At 42.9% G+C, this 24,699-nt stretch overlaps 5 protein-coding genes across 17 annotated transcripts in view; 1 reads left to right on the top strand and 4 right to left on the bottom strand.

Moving 5' to 3' along the window:
• Positions 1-2,377, bottom strand: part of LOC106959885 (transmembrane 4 L6 family member 5) — a 6,622-nt gene extending 4,245 nt beyond the window's left edge. The window contains exons 1-5 of one of the 5 annotated variants that reach the window (XM_015052722.1): positions 2,105-2,377; positions 1,809-1,917; positions 850-1,026; positions 701-769; positions 276-430 (exon numbers count right to left, since the gene is read on the bottom strand). In XM_015052722.1, the coding sequence (XP_014908208.1) occupies positions 276-430; positions 701-769; positions 850-1,026 (401 nt within the window). In that variant the 5' untranslated portion in view covers positions 1,809-1,917; positions 2,105-2,377. The other 4 variants (XM_015052723.1, XM_015052725.1, XM_015052721.1 and 1 more) reach the window with 4 other exon arrangements.
• A 4,151-nt stretch (positions 2,378-6,528) lies between these two features.
• On the bottom strand, positions 6,529-13,558 carry rnf168 (ring finger protein 168). Of its 3 annotated transcripts, none has more exons than XM_015052740.1 (9): positions 13,301-13,558; positions 11,339-11,518; positions 10,715-10,913; positions 9,828-9,889; positions 9,392-9,547; positions 9,236-9,315; positions 7,231-7,285; positions 6,762-7,152; positions 6,529-6,701 (listed from the first exon to the last, which is right to left on the bottom strand). In XM_015052740.1, exons 2-9 carry the CDS (start codon positions 11,471-11,473, stop codon positions 6,553-6,555), a joined length of 1,227 nt encoding a protein of 408 aa, XP_014908226.1. In that variant the 5' UTR covers positions 11,474-11,518; positions 13,301-13,558; the 3' UTR covers positions 6,529-6,552. The 3 variants fall into 3 exon arrangements, with proteins under 3 accessions (XP_014908226.1, XP_014908225.1, XP_014908224.1); XM_015052739.1 differs by having other exon boundaries at positions 9,819-9,889; positions 13,301-13,557; XM_015052738.1 differs by having other exon boundaries at positions 6,529-7,152; positions 9,819-9,889.
• Positions 13,559-14,019: 461 nt separating this feature from the next.
• Positions 14,020-19,137, bottom strand: LOC106959894 (zinc finger protein 345-like). The gene is made up of 6 exons (XM_015052741.1): positions 18,818-19,137; positions 18,030-18,228; positions 16,751-17,052; positions 16,598-16,664; positions 15,522-16,287; positions 14,020-15,267 (listed from the first exon to the last, which is right to left on the bottom strand). Exons 1-6 carry the CDS (start codon positions 18,977-18,979, stop codon positions 14,484-14,486), a joined length of 2,280 nt encoding a protein of 759 aa, XP_014908227.1. The 5' UTR covers positions 18,980-19,137; the 3' UTR covers positions 14,020-14,483.
• A 1,001-nt stretch (positions 19,138-20,138) lies between these two features.
• Positions 20,139-24,699, bottom strand: part of nyap2a (neuronal tyrosine-phosphorylated phosphoinositide-3-kinase adaptor 2a) — a 22,421-nt gene continuing 17,860 nt past the window's right edge. For all 4 annotated transcript variants that reach the window (XM_015052729.1, XM_015052728.1, XM_015052727.1 and 1 more), the window contains exon 7: positions 20,139-22,181. In XM_015052729.1, the coding sequence (XP_014908215.1) occupies positions 21,960-22,181 (222 nt within the window). In that variant the 3' untranslated portion in view covers positions 20,139-21,959. The remainder of the gene's footprint in view (positions 22,182-24,699) is intronic.
• LOC106959890 (uncharacterized) overlaps positions 22,179-24,699 on the top strand; it is a 6,509-nt gene continuing 3,988 nt past the window's right edge. For 2 of the 4 annotated variants that reach the window (XM_015052731.1, XM_015052735.1), the window contains exon 1: positions 22,179-24,699. In XM_015052731.1, coding sequence (XP_014908217.1) covers positions 24,041-24,699 — 659 coding nt within the window. In that variant the 5' untranslated portion in view covers positions 22,179-24,040. The other 2 variants (XM_015052733.1, XM_015052732.1) reach the window with 2 other exon arrangements.

Raw genomic sequence — 24,699 nt, 5'->3', positions numbered from 1 at the left:
AGACCAGACTGCAACATCAGGACTTAGACCAGACTGCAACATCAGGACTCAGACCATAACATCTGGACTGAGACCAGACTGCAACATCTGGACTGAGACCAGACTGCAACATCAGGACTGAGACCAGATTGCAACATCTGGACTGAGACCAGACTGCAACATCTGGACTGAGACCAGACTGCAACATCAGGACTGAGACCAGACTGCAACATCAGGACTGAGACCATAACATCTGGACTGAGACCAGTCCAGGTCCTGTGACGGGTCTCTCTCACCTGTTGGGGACGGGCTTCAGGGGGACACCCCAAGTGAGACCGGAGGACGAGTTGTAGAGACACAGAGGACCCTGAACCAGACCGGTGGCGCTGACCATACAACAGGCGGCGGCAGCCAGCAGCCCCAGGCAGGAGTACAGGGCCAGACCAAACATCTGGAAATACAGGTACAACTGTTACACCTGAGAAACATCTGGAAACACATAAAAAACATTTATTACAGCTGGAGGAACATCTGGAAACAAAAGCACAAATCTATAACAACAGGTCATATTTTGGATGTAGTTCCTGGTGCGCCGGATGTTTCGTGGTTTGGACTGGATCAGTGAAACCTGAGAGCAGATGTTGGACCCAGGTTCCACCTGGTTCCGAGGTGAAGTGGGAAAGATGTTAGTGGGTCAGTCAGCTGCAGGTGTGGAGCTCACCTGAGTCCTGGAAGCAATGAAGCCTCTGGTTCTGCTGCGCTTGATGAAGGCGTTCGCTCCGAGTAAAACCTGAAACCAAACCGCTGTGAGATACAATATGGCCGCCGAGAAACAAACACACATGACCTTTCACTTTGCTATGACCTCACCAGGAAGCCGGAGGCCCACAGCCCTGTAGCCCAGGTGGCCTCTCTGGTCACATGGCCATCAAACAGGTAGTGGTACGTCATCTCTGGAAACAGCAGCAGGATGTTGGACACCATGCAGATGATCACCATGGGAACCAGAGCCACACCCACATATAACAGATACCTTGACACGCACATCTGTCAACAAAGGGTTAAAAACAATTAGTGCTGATGGATCAGAACCGATCCTGCTCTGAAGAACACGACCTCTGACGTGACAGAACAGGTTCAAGTCTTTGTTTTTTACCTGTGTGATGTCACAACTAAGCAGCCAATCACAGAAGCTCCCACATATAGAAGCTTCCTACCAGCAGAAGCCTCAAAGCAAATTCTTCTTTTGCTAAAATTTATATTTTTATTAAACTTTAAAACGCAATTTAACAAAAGCTTCAGATCAGAAAAAAATAATTAAATAATTGAAAAACATAACTGACTATTAACACTATTGGTATTTTTTAGAATCTTGACACAAATTATTTTATAATGAAGCTGGAAAAGTATTTGTTCCTGAGTTTTTCAGAAGCTCCCACTGATTTATAAAAGTTTCCACAGCAAACTCAAGGCAAATTTTAAACAAAATTCTTCTTTTGTTTAAAATTTGTATTTTTATTCAACTTTCAGAAGCAATTTTTTAAAAAAATTCCAGATCAGGAAAAACGATTACATTTTTGTGCTAAACAGCAGCAAAACATAACTGATTAACATTATTGGTAATTGTTAGGTTCTTGACAAATTATTTTATAAAGAAGCTGGAAAGTGACTTGTCCTGAATGTTTCGGTGTGAAATACTCAGTTTGAATCAGAAATCTGAGAATTATTGGAAGCTGAAATGTGTCTGTAAAAATTAATTTTGGTGCTGCAGAGGTTTCAAACTGAATCAGCATCACATGGAGTCATAAAGAAAAAAAAGCAGAACTCACCGTGAAGTCCGTCGGCCCGGTTTAGACGCTGAGCGGAACAAAGAGACTCATTTATAATCTGAGACGGCAGGACACGCCTGCTGAGTGAGGACAGGAAAGAAGACCAAGACTGGGGACAGGAAGCCAGAGCAGTGATTAGGGATGTTTCGTTAAACCAGAATAGCGGATTAAGCCGGGATTTTCCGGATAACCTGGTTTAAATAAGCCTCAATTCGGTTTCAAAAGCAGTTGCCATGGTGATTTATCCCATGCTTGCTCCGGAACAGGCTAACAGCTTTAGCTAATCTGGTTTCTACCTGTTCAGTCAACAGCCGATCAGAAACCGATGAGTTTTATCCGTGATTCCGTTTCCATATCCATCTGTGCTCGTCTCATTTATTATTGGGTGTCTTTTCTAAAATGACACAGCAAAATATAAGAGCAGTAATTTGGTTTATTTAGCATATAGAGAAAACGTGGGTTTTTCGGTCTTCAAAGCCATATTTTCATCATGTTATTCCTACGTTTATAAATGTCAAAGATTCGAACTAAATGTTTAATTTGAAATCTAAATATTAAGTTCACAAACTAAATATTTATCTTTCCAATTACATTTTTGAAACATAAATTTATGTTCATATATATTGCATATTTATAAACCTATGTATATTTTGATAGCATTCAATATTTAATTTGAAATTTAAAAATTCATTTGAAAATGTCATATTAAATATTTTGTTAGTAAGATAAATATGTAATTCCAACTAAATGTTTATGTCTGAGCTAAATATTTAGTTCCCAAACAACATATTCAGCTCCAAATTAAATATTTATTTTTCCAACTAAACATTTAATTTTTGTAACTAAATATTTATTTTTCCAATACACATATACAATATTGACTTCCACTGTTCGTTTCCAAGATTAAAGTTGCTTGTCTGAGCAAATGGGTAATGATTATGACTTTTTTAGTTAAAAAAGATTTGGAAATGTATTCTTTGCACTAATTATGCATTCAACCAATCCACTATTGTTTGCTATTGGAGCAGCAGTTCTTTTCAGTACACTGTGGTTCAATTCCTCATAATCCTTTATCAAAAGAGGTTTGTTTGAAGCATGGCGTACTGTAGCTTCGGTGAATCTGTTTTCGATCTCAGGCTGCTGAGTTGCTAATTGAGCACTCTGAAAGAGCTGAGAGGGGGAAGAGCTGCGCCTCGAAGGCGGGGCTAGGTCCACCCAGGCGCTTTGCTTGACTGAATGGTTCCCATGGAGACTGAAAGGGTTAAAGGGCTGAATCAAAGCAACACTCCACGTAAGATTTTGATGAGAGAATAACATAACATGATGGAAAGCTCAAACATAAAGCCAGCATAAACTGATGGAGATCCTGGATTTTGAATCCAACCTTTCGAGTCAAATAAAACAACATCTCATTACTGGAGGTCAGTCACAGTTCTTCTGGTCTGATCCAGGGTCAGAGGACACGGTGGACAGAACCTTGATCCGTCTCTGGAAGGACCAGCTGCTGGTCATCACTTGACCTTATTTTTCTATTTTCAGTTCTTTGAAAGCAGAACCATTTATTTTTGCTCCTGTGATTCACTGCAGGGCAGCAAAGATTCATGGGAAATGTGTTGATGTCTCATCACTGACATCATCAGGTTCTCCTCCGTGGGACCGGCTGCAGGTCCGGATCCTGGACCAGGGATCAGGGAGAACAACCCATTCTCAGGTGTGAGGGATTCCCTTCACCAAACTGGGTCCCGTTCTGTTTTCTGCTGTTCCAGAAGACAGAACCAGTCAATAAAAAATGTTGCTTAAATCTCCTGATTTAGTTTCAGTTTACAATTGGTACCCGATGTTGTCCAGCTGGTTCTGGTCCATCATAGTGGAAACGTGGACTGGTTCTGGATCTGTCCATTAGTGGACCCCTGAGACTGACTGAGAGCTGTGAGGCGCCATCTGTAAAGTTACAGTCAAAGCAATAATTTGGGTCATTTAGTTTGACATAATAGAAACAAATGGGGGTTTCATTTTCAGCCATATTTTCAACATTTCTACATTTATTAATGTCACTTTAAAACTCAATATTTAATCAGATAGATAAATATGTAAACCAACTAAGTGTAGGACAACCAACCAATATCTGGCTTGTGAATTTGTAGCTTTCTCAGAGCTAACTGAATATTTAGCTTTCTCAGAGCTAAATATTTAGTTTGGAGCTAAATATTTAGTTTGGAGCTAAACATTTAGCTTGCTCACTAAGTATTTATCGAGTTGAATATTTACCTTGCAAACATTTAGGTTGGAACTAAATATTTGGTTTCTAAGCTAAATATTTATCTCCAAACTAAATATGTAGTTTGAAGCTAACATAAATATTCAGTTTCATAAATACCTAGTGAGCAAGCTACCTAAAAGTTAAATATTTTGTTTGAAGATAAATATTTAGTTAGCCAGCTTAATATTTAGTTTCTATAATAAATATTTAGTTACTTTAAATATTGTCGCCTTGTAAAATAATGACCTGAGTCATTTTTTGACAAAAAAAAAAATTACCACCTTTTGTTGCTGAAAGATAATTCAAACTAAATATTTAGGTTGGAGCAAAATATTTTGCTACCAAACAAAATGTTCTGTTCTTTAAATACAAGTGAAGAAGTTAACTATATTTAACTCAACTATTTTTAATTGGTAAACGAAATATTGTCACATTCCTAATATAATGACCTAATTCATTTATAGACAAAAGTGATTTTGTAAATAATAAAAACGTTTTGGGAAAAGATGACCTAGATATCGAAGCTAAGAGTTTAGCCAGCTAAATAGCTTGCTAGCTAGCAAAATCGTTAGTTTCCAAAACATATTTTCTCTTATGACACAAATTATTGTTAATTTTTCAGTGTGTGGTACAAACGGCGGCTCAAACCGAAACATCAGAACCGTTCATGACTCGACCCAAAATCCCACAGACATGAGTTGAACCAGAACTCCTGAGAACCTCGAGAACTGCGTGTTTTATGGGTTCAGCTCTGACGTCAGCACGCGATTCGTCATGGTCACATGACCCTGCGCAGGGAAACAACAGAAACCACATCATGGTGACGAAACGTCCTGCGAACAGATGAGCCCCATCCTGGAAAACATGCTTACTTTGACTTTCTGAGATAAAATCTGAATTTATTCTGGGTTCTTGTTGAAATAAGAGCTGTGAAGAAGAAGCAACAGATTTCTGGTTCCATTTTGTTGTTTTCAGCTCATATCAAAAATGTTAAACACACGAAGAACATTATCAGGACTCCACTGGTTCTGCTTCAGACCTGATTTTATTATTAAACCACTGCAGCCACAGAAACACTAAAAGAAACTTTATCAGACTCCAGAAATATGTTTAAAGAAGTTTGTTTGAGGTTTTAAGCTGAGCTTGTCCATCATCATGTGACCGAGGTCAAATATGTCTTTTGCACATAATATATTTGCAGATAAATATGTACCGTTTATGTTAAATACATTCTGAGCCGCTCTGTCTGCCCAGATAATCCAGTTTCTACATTCAGAGAAGGAGCTTTTATTAGTCAAATTTTAATGTTTATCAGCCATTGGTGGTTTAGATTTTACTTTTAATGACTTCTAAAACCATTATGAGTTCTGCTGTTTTATGTGATGCCATTCTGATATTCAGAAAAAAATAAAATAAAAAAACCATCAAAAACAAACCAAATAGTTACTCAACTAAATACTTAAATTCAAACTGCATGTTTAGCGGAATAAATATTTAGTTTGTAGCTATATTTATCTCAAAAATAAAAATTTGGATAATTCATTTGATGATAAAGTTCTTCCAGCTACTTTTATAAATGGCTTCTTTCAAATCGCGTCGTGTTTTCATCTTAAAGGATGAGCCGTTTTAAAGACAACACAGACGTTTACCGAAACAGCAGAGCTGAAGTACTCAGTTTACAAGTTCTCAAGACCAGCTTTTATTTTGATAATCCACTTCCGCTTCATATTAGCTAAACATGTTTGCTCTGAGCTAGCTAAATATTTATCTAGATAATTCTGTGTCTAGCTAACTGAATATTTGGAAATAGTTAGCTTTATTAGTTTGCAGTTAAATGTCTAGCTCACTAATTAAATGTTGAACTAAACATTTAGTTCAAAGCTAAACAATTAGGTTACCAGCTAGTTTTATTTTTATCTTGTGACTGGGTAAATCGCTCAAGTGACGACTCAATACGTCGACTCAGATCTGATCTGGTTCTGACTGGTTCAGATCATCAGGAGGACGAGTTTAAAGAATCAAAAAAGGAGAAACTTAACAGAACTTTTATTTCTAATCAAACATTTTTGTATTTAAACTAAAATTTGAGAAAAAACAAAAAAACAGTTTTGATAAATGTCTGAATCCTGCAGGAACAATTCACAGCGCCCCCTGCAGGATCCAACCATGATAGTGTTGCATACAACAGCTGATGCTCCAGGTGCTAACGGCGGAGGAGCTGCAGCGCATCCCATGCTGTCATTCACTGATCTGACCAATCAGATCAATAACTGTTAGAGTTTAAGTTGCTGATTTTATCTGTGGTTAAATGTTTAGCAGATTCGGCCCATCAGTCCGACTTCCTGTGATGTGACCACCAGGGGGGGCCGTTGAGTCAGAGTGTCACATGATCGATCACATGATCACAGAAACATCAGAAAACAAACCGTGAAGAGAAAGTGATCACTGATCAGCAGGAAGTGCAGGTTACAAAACAAAATGATTTTATTTTGCGTTTCTTGTGGCAGCCGAGGCAGAGGAGCGGGAGCGAGGAAGAGTGAACATCTCGGTCAGAGTGACCTGTTTGCTTCCTCTGCTCACCACTGAGGCAGAGGAGGCCGAGCGCAGGAACGGGAAGCTGACGGAGCTGCTGATGGAGCTGCGGATGGAGTTGGTGACGGAGCTGCTGACGGAGCTGCTGATGGAGTTGGTGACGGAGCTGCTGCGCATCCGGCGTATTCTTCCTCCTGCAGGTATACGTGATGGCCCCGCCTCCTCCGTGCCACCTCTCTGGGGGCGCAGCAGGTAGGGGTCGGAGGAGCCCTTGCTCCGGTCCGTGGCTCTCCGTCGCTCCTCCTGGTCCATCTCCCTCTGGAGCAGCAGAGCCAGGTGGAGGTCGTCCTCCTCCTGCTGCTGCCTCACCTGAAGCTCCGCCTCCCAGTTCGGCAGCGGCTGCTCCTCTCCAGGCGGGGAGCACACCTGGACTCGCTTGGAGGTCACCTCCTCCTCCTCCATTGGGTCTAGCTCCGAGCTCTTCCTCTTCGATGGTACCGGTGGACGGGGCTGCTCCGGGTGAAGCTCTGCCTCCATCAGGAGGATGTTCTCCTGAAACAGGAAGTTGGAGCATGTGATGTCATCACTGTGCATCGGCTGCAAAGAGATTCAGGTGACGCTCAAACTGACCTTATTGGTTATGAAGCCGGAGGCGGAGCCAGGAGGAGGGCAGGGACACAGGAACCTGAAACAAACAGGTCAAACGTGTCACTTCCTGTCAAACAGACCATGTGACCAGCAACCTGGGGAGCAGCTGAATGAAACTGGGTTCAGCTGATCCAACAGAACCAGGCTCAACAGAACCAAGTTCCACTAAACCTGACTGGGAAGCAGTCAGACCCATCAGAACCAAACAGACCCGGTTCCAGCTGCAGGGACACAGGAACTTCATGGCTGTTTGGACCTGAAACCTTCGACTCCTCCAGACCTTGAACCAAAGTCAGACCTGCTGAGGCTAATTTCTGAACAGGGCTTAAAGAGATTTAAAATATTTAATGTGTCTGCAGCAGGTAGATGTCACACTGTGTGAGAAAACAGAAACTACTCAGTGCTCAGAGCTTCTGCTTGGTTCTGTATCAGAGTCACGATAAACTCGGTTCGACTGAGGACTATAACTCTAACAGTTACATTTTCAAACCACCCAAATCCTTTCGGGAACCTGTTCCCCTCCTCACCTGTGGGGGCGCTGCACCAAGAACCACTGAAGGAAGCAACACAAAAATATCTGAAGAAAACACTGACCGCAACTTCCTTCTTCACCAAATAAAAACAAGAATGGAGTTATGTCAGTATTTAACAGTTGTAGGATTTCTCTTTTTGTCTTTGGTAAAAGCCCATGAGAAATTTCTCCTGCTAGCGCTAGGCTAGCAAGTGGCTAGGACGTCTGTTTTGGAGGCATTTACCCAGAATGCCCTGCCCTATAGTCTGCTTCAGGAATGGTCTCCAGTCTGCGTTTGAACAGAAAAGAGTTCACTTCAGCTGAACCGAGACCGAGGTTTGCAGGCAGATTGGAGTTAACTGGTTTGATTAGCATTCACACCTCCCCAAACAAACTGGACTTAGACAAACGGACTGGGAGGTGTGAATGCACCAGCCCAGAGAAAAAATGGCCTTTTGTGGTTGAAATTTATTTTGTTATAATCTGGGTTTATTTTCATACAACTGGATCTAAATTGATGTGTTCACTTACATGGAAAAGACTGGACTTTTGAGTTTCTTAAAGTCCAGGCACCAACTGTGTCCGGTCCAGCTGGTTCTGGACCCAGAAATCAGAGGAATTCCTGAACTGGAGTTTCTGCAGGTTTCACCAGCTCAAATTTAAGACGTTTTCAGACCAATATGGATGGAATTTGAGACCTATAGCGCCACATAAATGTACAAACTTTGTCCAGTCAACAGCGATAAATTTGCACTTGACCATGATGGAGACAAAAAGCAAGCTAGTTAGCAAAGGAATGTTAGCAGTGAGTTAGCATTAGACTCAACCGCCTCGTGTCACAGAATGATAAGTCTGAGTATGACTCAAACTTTTGCCTCACAGAAACGTCCCATGAGAAAAAAAAAGTTACATTGAACTAGGGGAGCACAGATTTATCCCTAATTTTGGGAGATCAGCCGATACTTCCATGTGAAGCCAAACTTTCCCCTGATCTTATTTTCCTCAGTAAAGGTCTAAAAATCATCCACTGTCCTCTGCAGTGTGAGGTCTGACTGACAGACCGGCCCACCAGGCCTCTCTGCATGCTTACAGTTAAACTCATCCCACTGTTGCCGATTCAGCAACTTTCTTGTATTTCACAAAATTCCAGACAAAAAAAATCGGCATCGACAGATTAGGCTTTTTAAAAGATTGGTAATAAGTAATTGGCCAGAAAACTACAATTGGTGCATCGACACCAGTCCTGGTGCGTGTAACAGCATAGAACATACTAAATTAAATAGTTCTGCCACGACAAAATTCAGACCTGAGGTTAGAATATTAAAGGCCAAGATGTTTATTAAAATTACATTTAGGGCTTAATTTTAGATGTATATATTTAAAACTTTTTAAGGGTGCAAGGACACCCTGGTCTGGAGGGGAGTGACTCCATCTCCATGGTAACAGATGCTAATTAGGTGGCGTTGAATCACTCACCTGTCCATGTGTCCCATAACGACCTCCTTCTTCTTCTTGACCGGAGCGACGTCGGGAACACGAAGGTTCTCCTGGGAGTTCTGTGGGAGGAAAGCAGCTTTGCATGACCCACAGTACACGGTGACCTCTCCGTGACCTCTCGGCGACCTCACGGACCAGCTGGTTGCTCAGCAGCTTGGCCAGACGCTCGTCTTCCTCCTTCCTCCTCATCTCCTCCTGCAGCTGCTGCTGCTCCTCAGCCAGCAGCTTCTGGATCAGCTCCTCGCTTGCTTTGCTCTCCTCCTCGTCCTGAGCCCTCCGCTCCTCCATCAGCTGCAAACACACTCCGTCAGTGACCTCATCATCACTAAGATCAAGCTTTATTTAAAGAAGCAACGTTTACAAACAGACGGCAGACAGAAGTAAAGCTTCAGAGATCCTGGAGCAGACTCACACCTGGATGACATCACAGTGATGTCACACCGTCTCCATGCCAAAACGCCCATGTTAGTGCCATCTGTTGTTTTTTTGAGTTATTTTAATTTAAAATAAGCAAAATTAGCAAATCAAAATAAGAACAAGACCCCGCCCACCCTGACCCCACCTTGGTCACCTGATCCTCGTACTCCTGCCGCAGCTCTCCAGGAGGGCAGACCCTGGGATGCATTCTGGGAACTACACACACACACACGCACACACACACACGTTAGTGATGCAGAGCTCATGCGACAGCTGCTGTTCCTCAGGTGAGAGATCTGACGGTGTGTTTGTCTTTGGATTTGAAAGACAATTCTTCAGACAAATACTACATTGTGCTTAGAGCTGCAACGAACAACTATTTTAGTAATCAATTATTCTGAGGATTAAATTTATGCAGGTTTTTCAGTTATGCCTTTTTATACATTAGAAATTCATTAAAAAATGTAAACAATTACATTTATTTTTAATTTTTAAAATAAACATTTGATTGCCTAACACATTATTCCTTTAGTGAACTCTTCATTTGTAGCAAAGGAAGCATCAGCAGCTAAATGTGAAAAGCTCAGCGCTGTCTGTTGATCAATACAGAGTAGGGCTGATCTGCTGACTAATTAATTAATAATTTGAGAGCAGAAGCTGCTAATAGAAGGTTCTGCAGAATCTGAACCAGGTGAAGTTACGACTCCAGGTGAGGAGTTCTGGGTAGAACAGATTTAGAGACAAAAGATTTTTTTAATCTGTCTTGTTCTTTCAGCAAATGGACATTTTGAATCTGTATACTCTGGTCAATGATTAATTATTAAATTAGTTGACAATTATTTCAATAATCAATCGTTTCTGCCCTAGTTGTGGACCAGGAGCAGTTCTGTTTCTGGGTAACGGGTCGGGTATCGGACTAAGATGTGAACTGAGTTCAGGATCAGGAAGTCAATGCAGAAACACGCTTTGTCAGGTGTACCTGTGTGTGTTTACCCTGCCTCTGATTGGCCGGTGCGGTGTACCTGTGTGTCTGTGGCGTACCTATGCGGTCCTCCTCCTCAGCGTCCTGGCCGTTCAGGCGGCGCTGACACTGCAGAGGAAATAGGGTCTGAATCCGGTTCCACAGCTCCAGGTTCACCAGCGTGTTCTTCTTGTTGTTGCGGCGGGCCCAGCTGGAGACCCGCTTCCTGCACATGGGGCAGCACAGTGTCGCCTTGTCCACCGACTCCAGGAAGCAGCCCTGGAACGAACGAACAAACGAACGAACACACACACAGGTATGAGCGGCGGAGAGCCACCTGCTGGACAGCCTCTGTTGTACTTTAGGTTTAGAAGCAGCAGCATCTGATGGCCGTTTCTATGGAAACAGACTGACACGTCCAGCCTTCTCAGACCCCAGCATCACTAGTCATTTCTGTTACCATGGTGACTCCAGCTCAAGCATAGCCTCTCTCCATTACCATGGTAACTACAGCCTCACCCCCTCTCTGTGATGACAGTGACTTTACAGCAGCAGGTGTGACAGTTTCAGTTCAGTTTTTATTAGTTATGGCAGCAGGTTTAGTTTTGGTTCATTTTCAGGTGCTGAATTCAAAAATGTCAAAGTACTGGATCGTGATTATGGACAGACCCTGCAGCAGGACTGTGTTTGTGTGTGTGTGGTACCTTGCAGAAGGAGTGTGTGCAGGGCAGGGTGACGGGCTCTATGAAGATGTCCAGACAGACCGGACACAGACAGTCTTCCCAGGTCAGAGCCAGCTCCTGCCTGCCTCCTTCCTCCACCTCAGACACCGGAGACATCTCTGTCCTCTTCTTCCTCTTCGTCAGTCGAGGAACAAGTGAACACTGTTGAAGCACAAACCATCATCATCCTCAGCTGTAGTGTTTCCTGATGACAAAGGGCGCCTCCTGCTGGTTGTTACATCATATTTAGACCCAATATCCCATCAGACGAATTAAATTAGGAGAATTATAGTTAATTTACAGAAATATTAATAAACCTGCTGTGAGTAAAAAGGAAACCTGAAGTCTGAGCAGAAAGGGGACAGAAGAATCTGAGGTGGGGAAAAGACCTGAGGAAGAGGAGAAGCAGGAGGAAGATGAAAGCTAAAAGTCAAAACACCGACCGTCGTTACAGATGGAAGAAATGGAAATGACGGTTCACCTCCTGGTCATTAGGAAGTGAGCAGACGGTTTTTTATGTGACATTTTTTAAAATGAAGATTTAATTTTATATTAAAACAAGATTCTTAGTTTTGCACGTAATTTCTTTTAACATGAAACTAAATATGTTTTGTTGAACCACAACATTTTGTTTCATTTGTGTATTTCATACTTACCTGATTTCAGTTTTTTTTTTTTGCTTATGGTAGCTAAAATTTGTTTACATTTACCTTAATTTTTTTTATATTTTCTTTTGGAAATATTTTCCACCTCCAGTCCCACATGAAACATGTCTGATGGCAAAGTATCAACAAGAAATAACTCAGGTTTAATGAGACTCATCTGAAGTTCATCTACCAGTTTTTCAGATGCACCTTGAAATAAAAGCTGCTTTTCGAGTCCATATTTGCTAAATAAAAATCACCAGATAAAGTTTAAACTTGCACATTTCACCAGACGACCCTCTGAGTTGTTAGCTTTCCTGTGTTTGCTGTGACTGATGCTACATAATAGTTCAGACAGCATGATTAGAAAAAAACTGATTCAAATATTTTACTCACAAAGAAGTAGTGTGACCGCCATCTTGTTCAAGTAATTTTGAGTTTCCTGCCAGAGGAACTTGTGTTTATTCAATTCAAAAATACTTTACTGATCCCAAGGGGAAATTAAATCCTAAAATTATGCTTCGCACTCGCGTAATTTAAGGCTGGGCGTTTCGACCTAGTTATCAATACTATCAGTACCAAGCGGAGTGTTGGCATCAGATCAATATTTTTAAGTTTCTCTTCCACATATTAGCAAATTACTACAATTTCCTCTCAGTTCCTGCCAGCACATATGCAGGAATTAATACCAAGAGCTTTCATTTTTAATTTCAGAGCAGGATTTCATACATTTGTAATGTTTTAACTCAAAATGTCTGTTTTCTTTCAAATATAATCTGTTTACTTCCCAGTTTTGTCATTATGTTGAAAAAATCCCCACTGAAACTTAAATATACTTGTATAAAATGTATACCTCTAACATGAAATATGAATATGGCTGATTATTAACTACTGAAAGAAATAAAGTATCCATATTTAGATTTAGGTAGATTACAGTTACAGACGTAGCTGTAATAATGAACAATTATGTATACTAGAAGGGAAAACAGACTTATGCACATTTGCAATGCTACATTGTTTTCTATTGTAGATAGCTAATAAAACACTTGTTTTTCTAAAAGTTGGAGTCGAATTACGAATTAATTCAATGACAACGCTTTTCTTTAAATTTCGTTAAGCTAAAACATCCGTTTAACCGCCCTGTGTTCCCCAGACTAACGGCTCTCTGACACCGACAGGTTCTCCAGCTGAAAACGGGGACCAAACATCTCCTCCTACGGTCAGAAAGCATCCCAACAGAACCCCTCTAACTGCCTCCGAACCCCCCGCTCAGAGTTTACGAGCGACAGCCCCGCCTCACCTGCTTTTGCTCCAACTGAAGCTAACTAACGTTAGCCGGTCCAAAATTTACTTGTCAACGGTTACCGGATACGAGCCGCTCCAGCTTCGCAGCCCGCAAGACGTCATGTTGTTTTAGTAAATTAGGTACCAGGAGTCAAACGTCGGTGGCTTTTGACCGTTTTTGATATTCTTTGGACGTTAGCTTGTGGACTGAACCCGCCTGAACTGACTGTTGTTGGGACTGTGCGCATGCGTCCTCAGGTCACTCTCTTCTTCTTTTTTATAATGGCGGATCTCTAGCATTTTTAAAAGCGCATACCGCCACCTACTGTTCATGAGTGTGTAACATCCCGAACTTTCTGCAACTTTAAGTGGTACTTTTTTTAGATTTGTGCTATGAAAATAAATTGCTTTCCAATTTTAGTAATTTTCTCTCTTTTTCCTTTAGTTACACACAGTTTTTCAAAACTACATAACATTTATGTATATGAAGACAATAATAGTATAATAAAAAGAATTAAAGTAATATTCTCTTATGAAGTAATCCATTTGTCTTTTGTTTACAAATTCTTTTTTTCATAGAAGAAAATCATTCGTTTTGTTATACAACCTGAGATGAAACACATTTCAAATTTGTTTAGTTTTATATAGGTTTTATTGCTAAGGCAGGATGGTAAAGGTCGCTGACTCCTGCTTTAATTCATCATTACTATTACAAGAACTCTCTGGTCTTTTATTGCATTTTATCCATTTATAATTTTATTCCAAAAACCCAATAAATCTTCTACATTACAGACTGGACAGACACTAAGCAGATTCTTCGTAGTGCAAGTAATGACTTTATTTATTCTACAAATTGAAAGCTGAGTTCAGGATTTTGTCAGAACAAATGTAAATTTAAAAAGGTTTACACTTGGTTAGGTTTTCTCTGCGGTCTGACAGGAAACTGGACCATCAGATCACCCAAAGCTGCAGGTTTGGAACAGAATGGACGCCTGGATCGGCTGATGGACCAATCAGTGTTTGGATCCATTTGGGTTCTCCATATTACTGAATCCCTGAGTTTAAATACGAAATGTTTGTCTGGATGTCTGCAGAACGAAGGTAAAGAACACCAGAATGTCCATTTGTGTGCAGAAGAAGAACACAGCTGTAAAGTCATGGTTTCCTTTCTGTCATTGTTCTGGTTGAGTCTGAAGCGTCTAGCTGTTGAAGTTGGGCGTCCAGCCGAAGACGTCCCGCTGTCTCCTGCCTTTGCTGTCGGACTCCAGCGTTTCCTGCGACTCGTCTCCGCAGTGGTGCTTCTTCAGCTGCCGGGAGTCGGAGAAGCCCAGGTGGCAGCGGTCGCAGGAGTACAGCTTGATGCCAGTGTGGATCTGCATGTGGGACTTGAGTTGGTTAGATTGCCGAAACCGCCGGCTGCACACGCTGCACTGGTACGGCTTCTCTCCAGTGTGCACCAGCAGGTGGCGGTGGTAGTTCTGAGGCGTCCTGAACTCCTTGCCGCACTGCTCACAGCGGTGCGGCTTCACCCCAGTGTGCAGCAGCTCGTGCTGCCTCAGCTGCGACGCCTGCAGGAAGCCTTTGTTGCAGAAGGCGCAGACGTGCGGCCGGTCGCCGGTGTGCTGCCGCTGGTGGTAGCGCAGCATGTGCCGCAGGTGGAAGGTCTTCCCACAGGTGTTGCAGGCGAACTCCTTGGTCTGCTGGTGGCTCTTCTCGTGCATCCGGAGCGTGCTGCTGCTGCTGAAACTCTTCAGGCACATTTTGCAGGTGAACGGTTTGACTCCGGTGGACCTGCGGCGTGCAGCGCCGGGCAGCCGGCCCTCCAGGTCACCGTGAACCAGCTGCTGGTGTTTCTGCAGCTGACAGTTGTAGAAAAAGGTTTTTCCACAGCAGTCGCACATGAAGGGCTTCTCCACACCGTGAACCAGCATGTGGGTTTTCAGAGCCCAGGTTCCTGAAAAACCTTCACCACACTGATGACACCTGGTGGAGAGCAGAGGGAAGCACAGGATGAATTTGCATGTTCCATGATGCCCTTAGATATTGTGTTAATAAAGTTAGCAAAAGCACAAAGTAAAGAATTATTAGAAGAGCTCATTTCAGTCTAGAGGTGCTCAATATTTCAAAGATAGCAAAAATGCTGCACGAAAGTTAGCTCAGTGTTCCCTCCGCTGCCTACAATAGTCTCGGTGTGCATGGGGTCTGAATCTAGATGGAAATGTTTCGGGTTTGCCTACCTGTGGGGTTTCTCTCCGTTGTGGAGGTGCAGGTGTCGCTGCAGGTTGTACTTGAGGCCGAAGCTCAGTCCACAGGTATGGCAGGTGAAGGGTTTCTCTCCGGAGTGGACGACCCGGTGCTGCATCAGCCCCATCCTGCATTTAAAAGCTTTGTCGCATTCGCTGCACTTGTACGGTCGCTCGTCAGAGTGTGACCTCTTGTGGACGCGCAGGTTGCCGCTGGTGGAGAACCTCTTGCCGCAGGTCTGGCAGGGGTACGGCCGCGCCCCTGTGTGGACCCTCTGGTGCTCCTGCAGGCTCTTCTTCCTGGTGAAGCTTTTCCCACAGACGTCACACATGAACGGTTTCACCTTAGCATGTGACACCTCATGGGACCGCAGCGCGGCGGCAGAGGTGAAGGTGCGGTCGCAGGCATGGCACTCCAGCGGCGTCTTCTCCAGCCGATGCGACGCTTGGTGGACCCGCAGCTGTCGCAGGAGGCGGAACTTCCTGCTGCACTGATCGCATTGCAGCAGCTTGTCTGGGTCGCGCTCCTGCGCCTCGCGCAGCTGGTGGCTCTGCTGGTGCTTGAGCAGCATGTGTGCCTTGTAGAAGCCTTTGTCGCAGGCGTCGCAGGGGAAGGGCTTGCGGTGGCTGGCCATGTGTTTGGTCAGCTGGTGGTTCTGGTGGAAGCCTTTGTTGCAGAGTTCGCAGAAGAAGCGCTTCTCCTTGTAGAGCTCCCGCCGCCGGCAGCGCTCCTGCTCCTTCTGCTGCTCCGCACTCGCAGCTGCACACACACACACGCACACACACACGGGTTCTGGGACCAGTTCTAAGAGAGGTATCAGCTCCTGGATCAAAACGCTCCAGAATACTGACAGAACCGGGCCCGGGTCAGCGGGTTCAATCACAAAAAATAACATTAAATTTATCACAGTGCCTTAGGAAAAAGCTCAGTAAACGGACCACCCAGAACCGCCTGACAGGAAACCCGGTTTGGTCCAGTTTAAGTCCAGGTTCCATCTATTCTGACCCAGTTCTGTCCATTCTGACTGCAGCGGTTTGAATGTTTCATTCAGCATAAATCAGAATTTTACCTGTTGGACTCTGGAGGCCCGTCAGACCCTCAGATCCAGACTCTGGTTCTTCTGTAGTTTCTGATCCCTGAAGACACCAGCACAGAGTTGAACACCCTGACCAGCTGTGGTAGAACTGAATGTTCTGATTCTCCAGGGCACTCCTGAACTCACCATGGTTCCCTCTCCCTCGGGTTGGACCTGGTCGCCTCCTGGAAGCCCATTGGCCAGTCCGTCTTTGGTCTCAGGTTCTGTGGAGATCTGGGTCGTCTCTAAAACCACCTCAGCCTCAACCTGCGGTGAGCCTGGAGCAACCAGATCCGTTTTCTCCTGCAGCACTTCAACGCAGCAGCTGTTCTGTCTCCCAATTGGCTGTTGGGCAGAAAGGTGGGTGAAGATCTCCGGAACCGGGTCGCTGCAGGTGGGCCGAACCGAGACCACCTGCAGTTCAGCCACCCTGACTGAAGGGTCCAAAACTACAGAGAGACAGTGAAGGCATCACAAAACTATAACATTCAAAATAAACGACTTCCTGTTCAGAAGGTTCTCACTCGTAGAGCAGAGTTACAGTTTCCTTCTTAAAGCTACAGTACGTCACTTTTATAAAAAATTGTTTTTTTCTATACATTTGTTAAAACTATCACCACGATGTGACAGATATGAGACAGATAATCTGTGACAAGATCGAGCTGAAGAAATGCACCGTTCCCAACCAAAACCAACCAATCAGAGTCAGGAGGCGGGTCTTACAGCTGTCAATCAACCTCGTGAACAAGCTGCTGAATGTGCCAATGGCAGAGAACAAGTAACCACTGCCAGTCATGCCAGTATAGTTTAGTAGAGAGCAGGCGGGCACCAGGGCCCACATGAGCATGATTGACAGCACTAAGACCCGCCTCCTGGCTCTGATTGGTTGTTTCTAGTTAGCACTGAAAGAAGGCAGAGGAGCTCCATTTTCCTCAAAGATTATCTGTTTCATACTATTTTGTCACAAAATAGTGACAGCTTAAATGAATATCTAGAAAAATATTTATGATAAAAGTTACATCACCGCCAGGGGAAGGTCTAACGCTGTCAATTAACCTCAAGTGCTCCCTGCTAAAAGTGCTAATGGCAAAGAAACAACTTACTGCAACAGGAAAACTGTCAACAGTGGCTGTGCTAACCAGCATTAGCATTCACAACAGGCTATCCTAACAGGAGGCGCTGAAGCTTAGCCTAGCAAGATCGGGTGGAGGGAAGATGTGTGTACATGGGCTTGATTGACAGCACTAAGACCCGCCTCCTGGCTCTGACTGGTTGTTTCTTGTTAGCATTGGGAGAAGGCAGAGAGAAACTTGATTTTTTCACAGACTATCTGTTTCATACCAAACTGTCACGACAAAGTGACAGCTTCAACAAACATGTAAAAAATATTTTTTATAAAAGTCATACTGCATCCTTAAATCCTCACCTAACGACCGAACTTTGGGAGCCTTGTGGTTCTTCACTGCAGTGGAAGGTTTTGGTTTCTGTGGTTCTTCCCCCTCCAGTCGCCTCACTTTGTCCTTCAGAGCTTCGTTCTCCGTCAAAACAGTCAGGTAGAGTTCTCTAAAGATGCTGCGGATCTTACGGACTGCCTCTCTGGACATCAGAACCAGAACACTGCTCAGCTGCAGGACGAAGGAGAGTCAGAGGTTAAACCTGGGCAAAGAGCAGAGAGACCAGAACCAGAACCTTCTGGTCTGATCAGGATCCAAATTCCACCAGAACTTTTGATAATTTTTCTGATTTAAAACTAATAATAATAATAATATTAATAATTATGCAGATAGTTGTGTTTCTGTGTCTCCATGGCTGATTCTACAGGAAGGAACTGAACTTTTGGGCCCAATAAAGTTCTGTTACCATCAAAGCTGCAGTATGTAACTGTCAATAATGCTAGTTAGCATGGCCACCGATGACAATGTATAGATAGTTTTTCTTTAGATAAGTTGTTTCTCCAACATTAGCACATTTAAAAACTTGTTCATAAGCTTGATTGACAGCGCTAAGACCCTCCTCTTGGCTCTGATTGGTTGTTTTGTCCGGGACAAAACAACCAATCTGGTGTTTTTTCCAGACAGCAATAGTGACTCCAGGAGGAGATCCACTTATTCACCAATTGTCTCATAAACGATCATAACATGGTTCAAACTGCTGATTCAAACCTGCAGAACGTTCTTTTCAGGAAACACTCTGCTGACAGAACCGAACCCGCACCTGATTCCGCTTCTCTTTTGGTTCCTGCTTCTCCAGCAGAACCTCCTCAGTTACTGGTTCCCGTTGTCCCAGTAGAACTTCCACAGCAGCCTCCAGCAGCAGCTGGAGAACCAGTTCTGTCTGACGGTCAAAAGTTTCCTCTACGGTTCTGAGATGCTTCATGGCGAACCGGAACCAAAACCTAGATTCTGTTCAGACAACAAACTGAAATAAAAAGGCTGTTCTGGTCCAACCTAAGCGAAATATATGCTTCCCATCAGTCCATCATGGCGACTCATCCTTTGTTGACATCGCGGGGAGTTCTTCTTCTTCGTTTCTTTCCGGTGGGCTGCAGGTTGGTGGAGGCGCGTTGCTTCCCTCTGGCGGCTGAAACCTGCTATGTCAGAAACAGGCCCAGAATGAAAACAAAGGAGTCATGTTCATCGAGGTATACATCTTCTTCAATCAAGCATAAATAAATGTAAAACCCAATAATTACGTAAATAAAAGAAAAAAGTGAAGAAAAAATTTATGAAATTCTAAAAAAAAAAATAAAAAATGAATATGCAAGTCGTAAAGCTGTACAGTTGCCTTGCAGCAAGAGGGTCCTGGGAAGGTGGGGAAACAGAGAATAGGTACGTTCATGGGTCCAATCTGGAAGCCACACACAAGCACTATTTTAAAATTAATAAGCCATCCGGTCACATTAAAAATACGTTTAATAAAGTTCTGTTTAGTAAAAATGGGGTGTGTAGATTAAGCTCAGCTCTGAGTGAAAAAAATCATATTATTTTAATATTAAATAATATCAGCAGACATCTTATCAGTTATCAGGATTTGTAGTTAATCTGAACTTTGAGAATAATGTCTGTCATAGATGTTGTTCATGTGATTCTTCTTATGGCCATTTTTAGAAACCAACCAGTCGAGCATTAAATCACAAACAAGAGAAGAGGCTGGACTCCGGATCAGAAAAATCAACTTTATTCATATTTCATCTTCGTTGATGAAAACATAATCAAATACATCAGTTTTTTTATTTCTCACAGTTTCAATAAAAATAAACAAGTGCAATAATCTCAGAGCAGGAAACTTCGGCGTCCATCAGACTCTCACAGTGCATGAAGAACAAGTCATGAATAATCTGAATCAGTTTCAGAGTCGGAGCCTCTGTTGGCGTTCACACAATGTTTAAATGCTTCCATCAACCAATCAGAGAGCTGCATCTCCAACCTTCCTCTCATTAGCTGATCTTTGGACCAATCAGAACTCAATCTGCTTCTCTTCAGCATTTCAGCTCAATTTTAATCATTTCTTAAAGAAACTGCATGAAACATTAATATAGGCTGATATAATATTCATTTCCTGTAAATAACTACAAATAAATCATGTTTGAGGAAACTTTTACAAACTCAGGAAGTGCACTTAGTTTAATGATGACAAACATTTTGTGCAAAAGGAGAAGTTTGTGAGCAGATAAATATTTAATATTTAATCCATGTGCATATTTCAACCTGAATCCAGCGCTTGTCTTCAGGTGGTTTCACATTGATCACAGAAAGAAGGAAGTTTTGTTTCTCCTGGTTCATCAGGACCAGCAGGCATCTACAGATCAACAGCCACCTGACCTCCAGGTCAAAGGTCAGGTGAAGATCCTGATAAACCTTTTGAGTGTGATTCACACTGTGGTGTGGAAATGGCTGTTATCCAACAGGATGAATCGTTTTTGGCTACATTTATGAAGCCAAACTGGATTTAATCTGTGTTCACACTGGGGTAAGGTTTGGATCAAACTGAACCTGGGTTAGTTAACTCAGGTTCTAGTTCAAACTCAGACTATCACTTTAGTTTGCTGCAGAGTTCTACTGCTGTCAAACTGGAGTCAAACTGGAGTCAAACTGGAGTCAAACTGGAGTAAAACTGGTGACAGTCTGGAGTTATACCAGAGCCAAGGGGACTAGACTGAAATTAGACTGGGAACCAGCAAGAGTTAAACTTGAGACTAAAACTACAATCTGAGTTTTAAATTGTAGTGAAACTGGAATCAAATCGGAAACAAGTTAGAAACAAACTGGAATCAAAAACTTGATTAAATAAATATACATAAATAAAATAATCATAAAGGAAGGAATTTAAAGTCAAAGTGGTTTGAAAAATTTATATTTAGCTTGAATCAAAACGGAATTTACAGTTGAGTCCAGTTGAGAATTTCCACTGAGACTCACTGGAGTCAAACTGGATTGAAAATTCACCACTTGCAAATGAGCACAAACCAACAACCAGCCTGCCAAAATATTCTCAGTTTTAAAATATTTTATAAAAACATGTTCACGTTCCGACTACACTCCACACACAGACGTCACCATCTTTTCTTTCAGAAATATAAAAACACATCGCAGTGATGCGCCGCGTCTTCTTTTCAGACATAGAGGAATTCATTTTTTCTGCTACACGACTTAAAAAGAAACAGCCATCTGAATATTTCACAGATAAAAAAATAAGAACTAGAAAGACGACAGGAATCTCTGCTACACCTGAACAGCCACGCCCCCTCCGCGCCGCTCTGCGCTCTGATTGGACAGCAGGACGCCTGTTTGAACCTTTGTCTTGAGGAGTTAAAACCTGGCTGAAAGGCTGTCCGTTTGGACGCACATTAATTTCTGTCGTTAATGTTCATTAACGAGGTTCAGATGAGGATGAAGTCAACTCAAACTGCGTCACGTGACAGGAAGTGGAAACATCAAAGCAGGCGAGTCTGCAGGTGTGAACGTCAAACTGAATCAAATGATTGTTCAAAGCAAAAAGAACGACTGGAAAGTTCAACTCATCAACCAATCAGCTGGCGGCAAATTCAACCGGCCAGCAGCTCTGGAGGAAGATGATGAGGAGGAGGATGAGACATCATCTTCATCCTATCATTACTATCGTCATGATCATCATTTTCATCATCATAATAATTATCTTCATCCCCATCACCACCCTCATGACCACCATCATCATCATTACCAATAATGATGATGAAGATCATTATAAATTACGATCTTCATCGCCATCATTGTCACCACTATGGTTACCATCATAATCACTATAATCATCTTCATCCTCGTCGGTTTCTCTCTGCCTCGGAGGAGAACGTTGTTCTGGACGTCCCTGTGGGTTGTTCTCAGATGGCGGTGTCCCAGAACACGGTGGTGGCGTGTCCGGTGGCGGTGGGCGGGGCTGAGTATGGCGGCGGCTGCTTCCTCCTCCAGCTGGGCAGGTTGGGCATGCTGTCCTGTTTGCACAGGTTCTTCTCCGGCCGCTGACGAGCTTTGATCTCTCGGCACAAAACTCTCTTCTTTTCGATCATCTCCATCATGGTGGCGTCGCCGCAGAGCCACGGCATCTGGTGATGAAGAACAGCCCGTCATCATCGCTCACACGCTGTGGTCCTGCCTGAACACTGAGCCTCACTGAGGGGGATTCTGGTCACATTCAACACTAACGGCAGCCTGTGGATGTGTCAACATTCAGACACCAACAGGGTTGGATTCATTTGTCTATTTATTAAAGCTCAGTGGTGGACACACTTCCGCTAATATGCTAATAGAGGAGCTAACTTTTTGGTAGCACTTTGACTAACTTGGAAAACGTTTCCCTAAATTACTTTTTCCAGAAAATTTGAAAGCGCTAAGCTAAAAATTTGCTCTGCTAACCAGCTAATTTTTAGCTTAGCACTTTTGCCAGCTGATTGCTAGGATTTGTTCAGGTAGTTCGATGTTTATATTCATGATCTTGTTTCTTAAGTGTGTGAAGACTGTTTAGGTTCTCCTTGAGTTCACAGATGCAGCAAACGATGTTCATTCTGTACCCATAATGCATTGCTGTAGTTGTACAGTAAAGAGTTTAAAATCTACTGATGTTCTGCGTGTTTTCAGACTGAAGTCCTTCTCTGGTCAATTAGGCAAAATCAACAACGGTGATTTATTGATTCAACAATAAATGGATGTGGCTAGAGAAGCTGAGCCCAAAGAATCACTGGTAATTCATTGGGTTATTATTACACAAACTCCTATATCTCTGAAAAGTTACTAAGTTAGTTTTATCCTATTTCAAGTGTACTAAGATATTTACACAAGAAACTAGACCTAAATTACTTTGTTTTTGCAGTGTATGAATAAAAGGAGCTTTTTTAGGAATTTGTCTGAATGGAAACAAATTTAAACAAATGTTAATAATTACACAGTAAATATGCTGATTTGTGGATGATATCATGATCTATAGATTTTTAAGCAACTCTGACATCAAGGACTGGACCCTTAATAATTCAGTTACATGGAATCAGTTGAATCTAAAATGACAAACTGGATTGATGACCAGAAACCATTTAAATATTTAAAAAAATATTTAAATGAAAAACAATACCACTGCAGACTGAGACAGAACAAACACCACACAAGACATTTTGGTTTTTATTTGAAAAATTTTGACACAGAAACACAACCACAGGGAGAAGGTGATGGATGTCAGGTGAGGATGAACTCAGTTGCAGTCCAGTTCTTCCAGTTAGCACTGGGCAGGCTCTGTGTTGCTTTAAATGATTTCCAATTAAAGCAAATAATAGTTAAAACAGGATTAATTATGTTATGCTTCATTAACTCTGTGTAAATAAATGAAAATGTCCTGCGTCACATGAAGGTTGACTGAAGAAACGGGACTGAAACTGGGCCAGAGCGTGCATCAGAATGCATAACAACAGGACAGAGCCGTAGGTCCGGTTGGGACAGGGCAGGGTCAGAGGTCACACCACAAGAATCAGCATGCAACAGAAAGGTGCGGGGTCAGCATGGGTCACAGCGTGGGCAAATTGCAACAGAAAGGGGCGGAGTCAATATGTAAAGAATGATGCGTCATGACAGAATCTGTCCAGGAAGAACGATCCGCAATGACATCACGGCGTTAGCACAGGCGCTAAAGGAAATACTTCCAGATGGATAGGGTTCCCTTGGCAAACACATTCCTAAACTTACAGGTGATTTCTGGTTAAAAAAAACCCCAGATAAAATCACCGTTGAATGCACTTTGGTCAGTTTAAAAACAATGCTGAAAGTAATTATTTTAATAAATAGATTCACTCCAGGAACAAATTTTTTTTAGTTCATGTGCAAATGAGTTGATGGTTCAGATCGAGCTTCTGGGACAGATTGTGCAGTAACAACATCTGGTCAGTATGTATTAAAATGGAGCGTGCTCCAAAAATTGGGCATGACCTGTAGATGTCATGTGTCAGAGTTAGAGTCCATCAATATGTATAAAAATTGGGGGCAAGTCTGTACTTCAAACCGGACTGAAACTGGGTCAGAGCGTGCATCAGAATACATAACAACAGAGTGGAACAGTAGGTCTGGTTGGGACAGGGCAGGGTCAGAGGTCACAAGAATCAGCATGCAAAAGAAAGGTACGGGGTCAGCATGGGTCACAGTGTGGGCAATTTGCAGCAGGAAGGGGTGGAGTCAATATCCAAAGAACATTTATGTACATAAATTTGATGTGACCGGTATTTATTACAATAGCGTGGAGTCAGTGTGTCTAGGAATGGGCATGGTCAGCATGTATATAAAATGGGGTAGGGTCGGTATTGGAACGGGGCGGAGTCCATATCGGAACAGGGTGGAGTCAGTATCGGAACGGGGCGGAGTCCATATCGGAACAGGGTGGAGTCAGTATCGAAACGGGGCGGAGTCCATATCGAAACAGGGCGGAGTCAGTATCGAAACGGGGCGGAGTCAGTATCGAAACGGGGCGGAGTCAGTATCGGAACAGGGCGGAGTCAGTATTGGAACAGGAAAGAGTCAGTATCGAAACAGTGCGGAATCAGTATCGGAACGGGCGGAATCAGTATCAGAACGGGCGGAGTCAGTATC

Source organism: Poecilia latipinna, unplaced genomic scaffold (assembly GCF_001443285.1).
Source record: "Poecilia latipinna isolate Pla-1442-1.1 unplaced genomic scaffold, P_latipinna-1.0 Scaffold1128, whole genome shotgun sequence".
NCBI lineage: Eukaryota > Metazoa > Chordata > Actinopteri > Cyprinodontiformes > Poeciliidae > Poecilia > Poecilia latipinna.
This window is presented reverse-complemented; position numbering and strand designations above follow the sequence as displayed.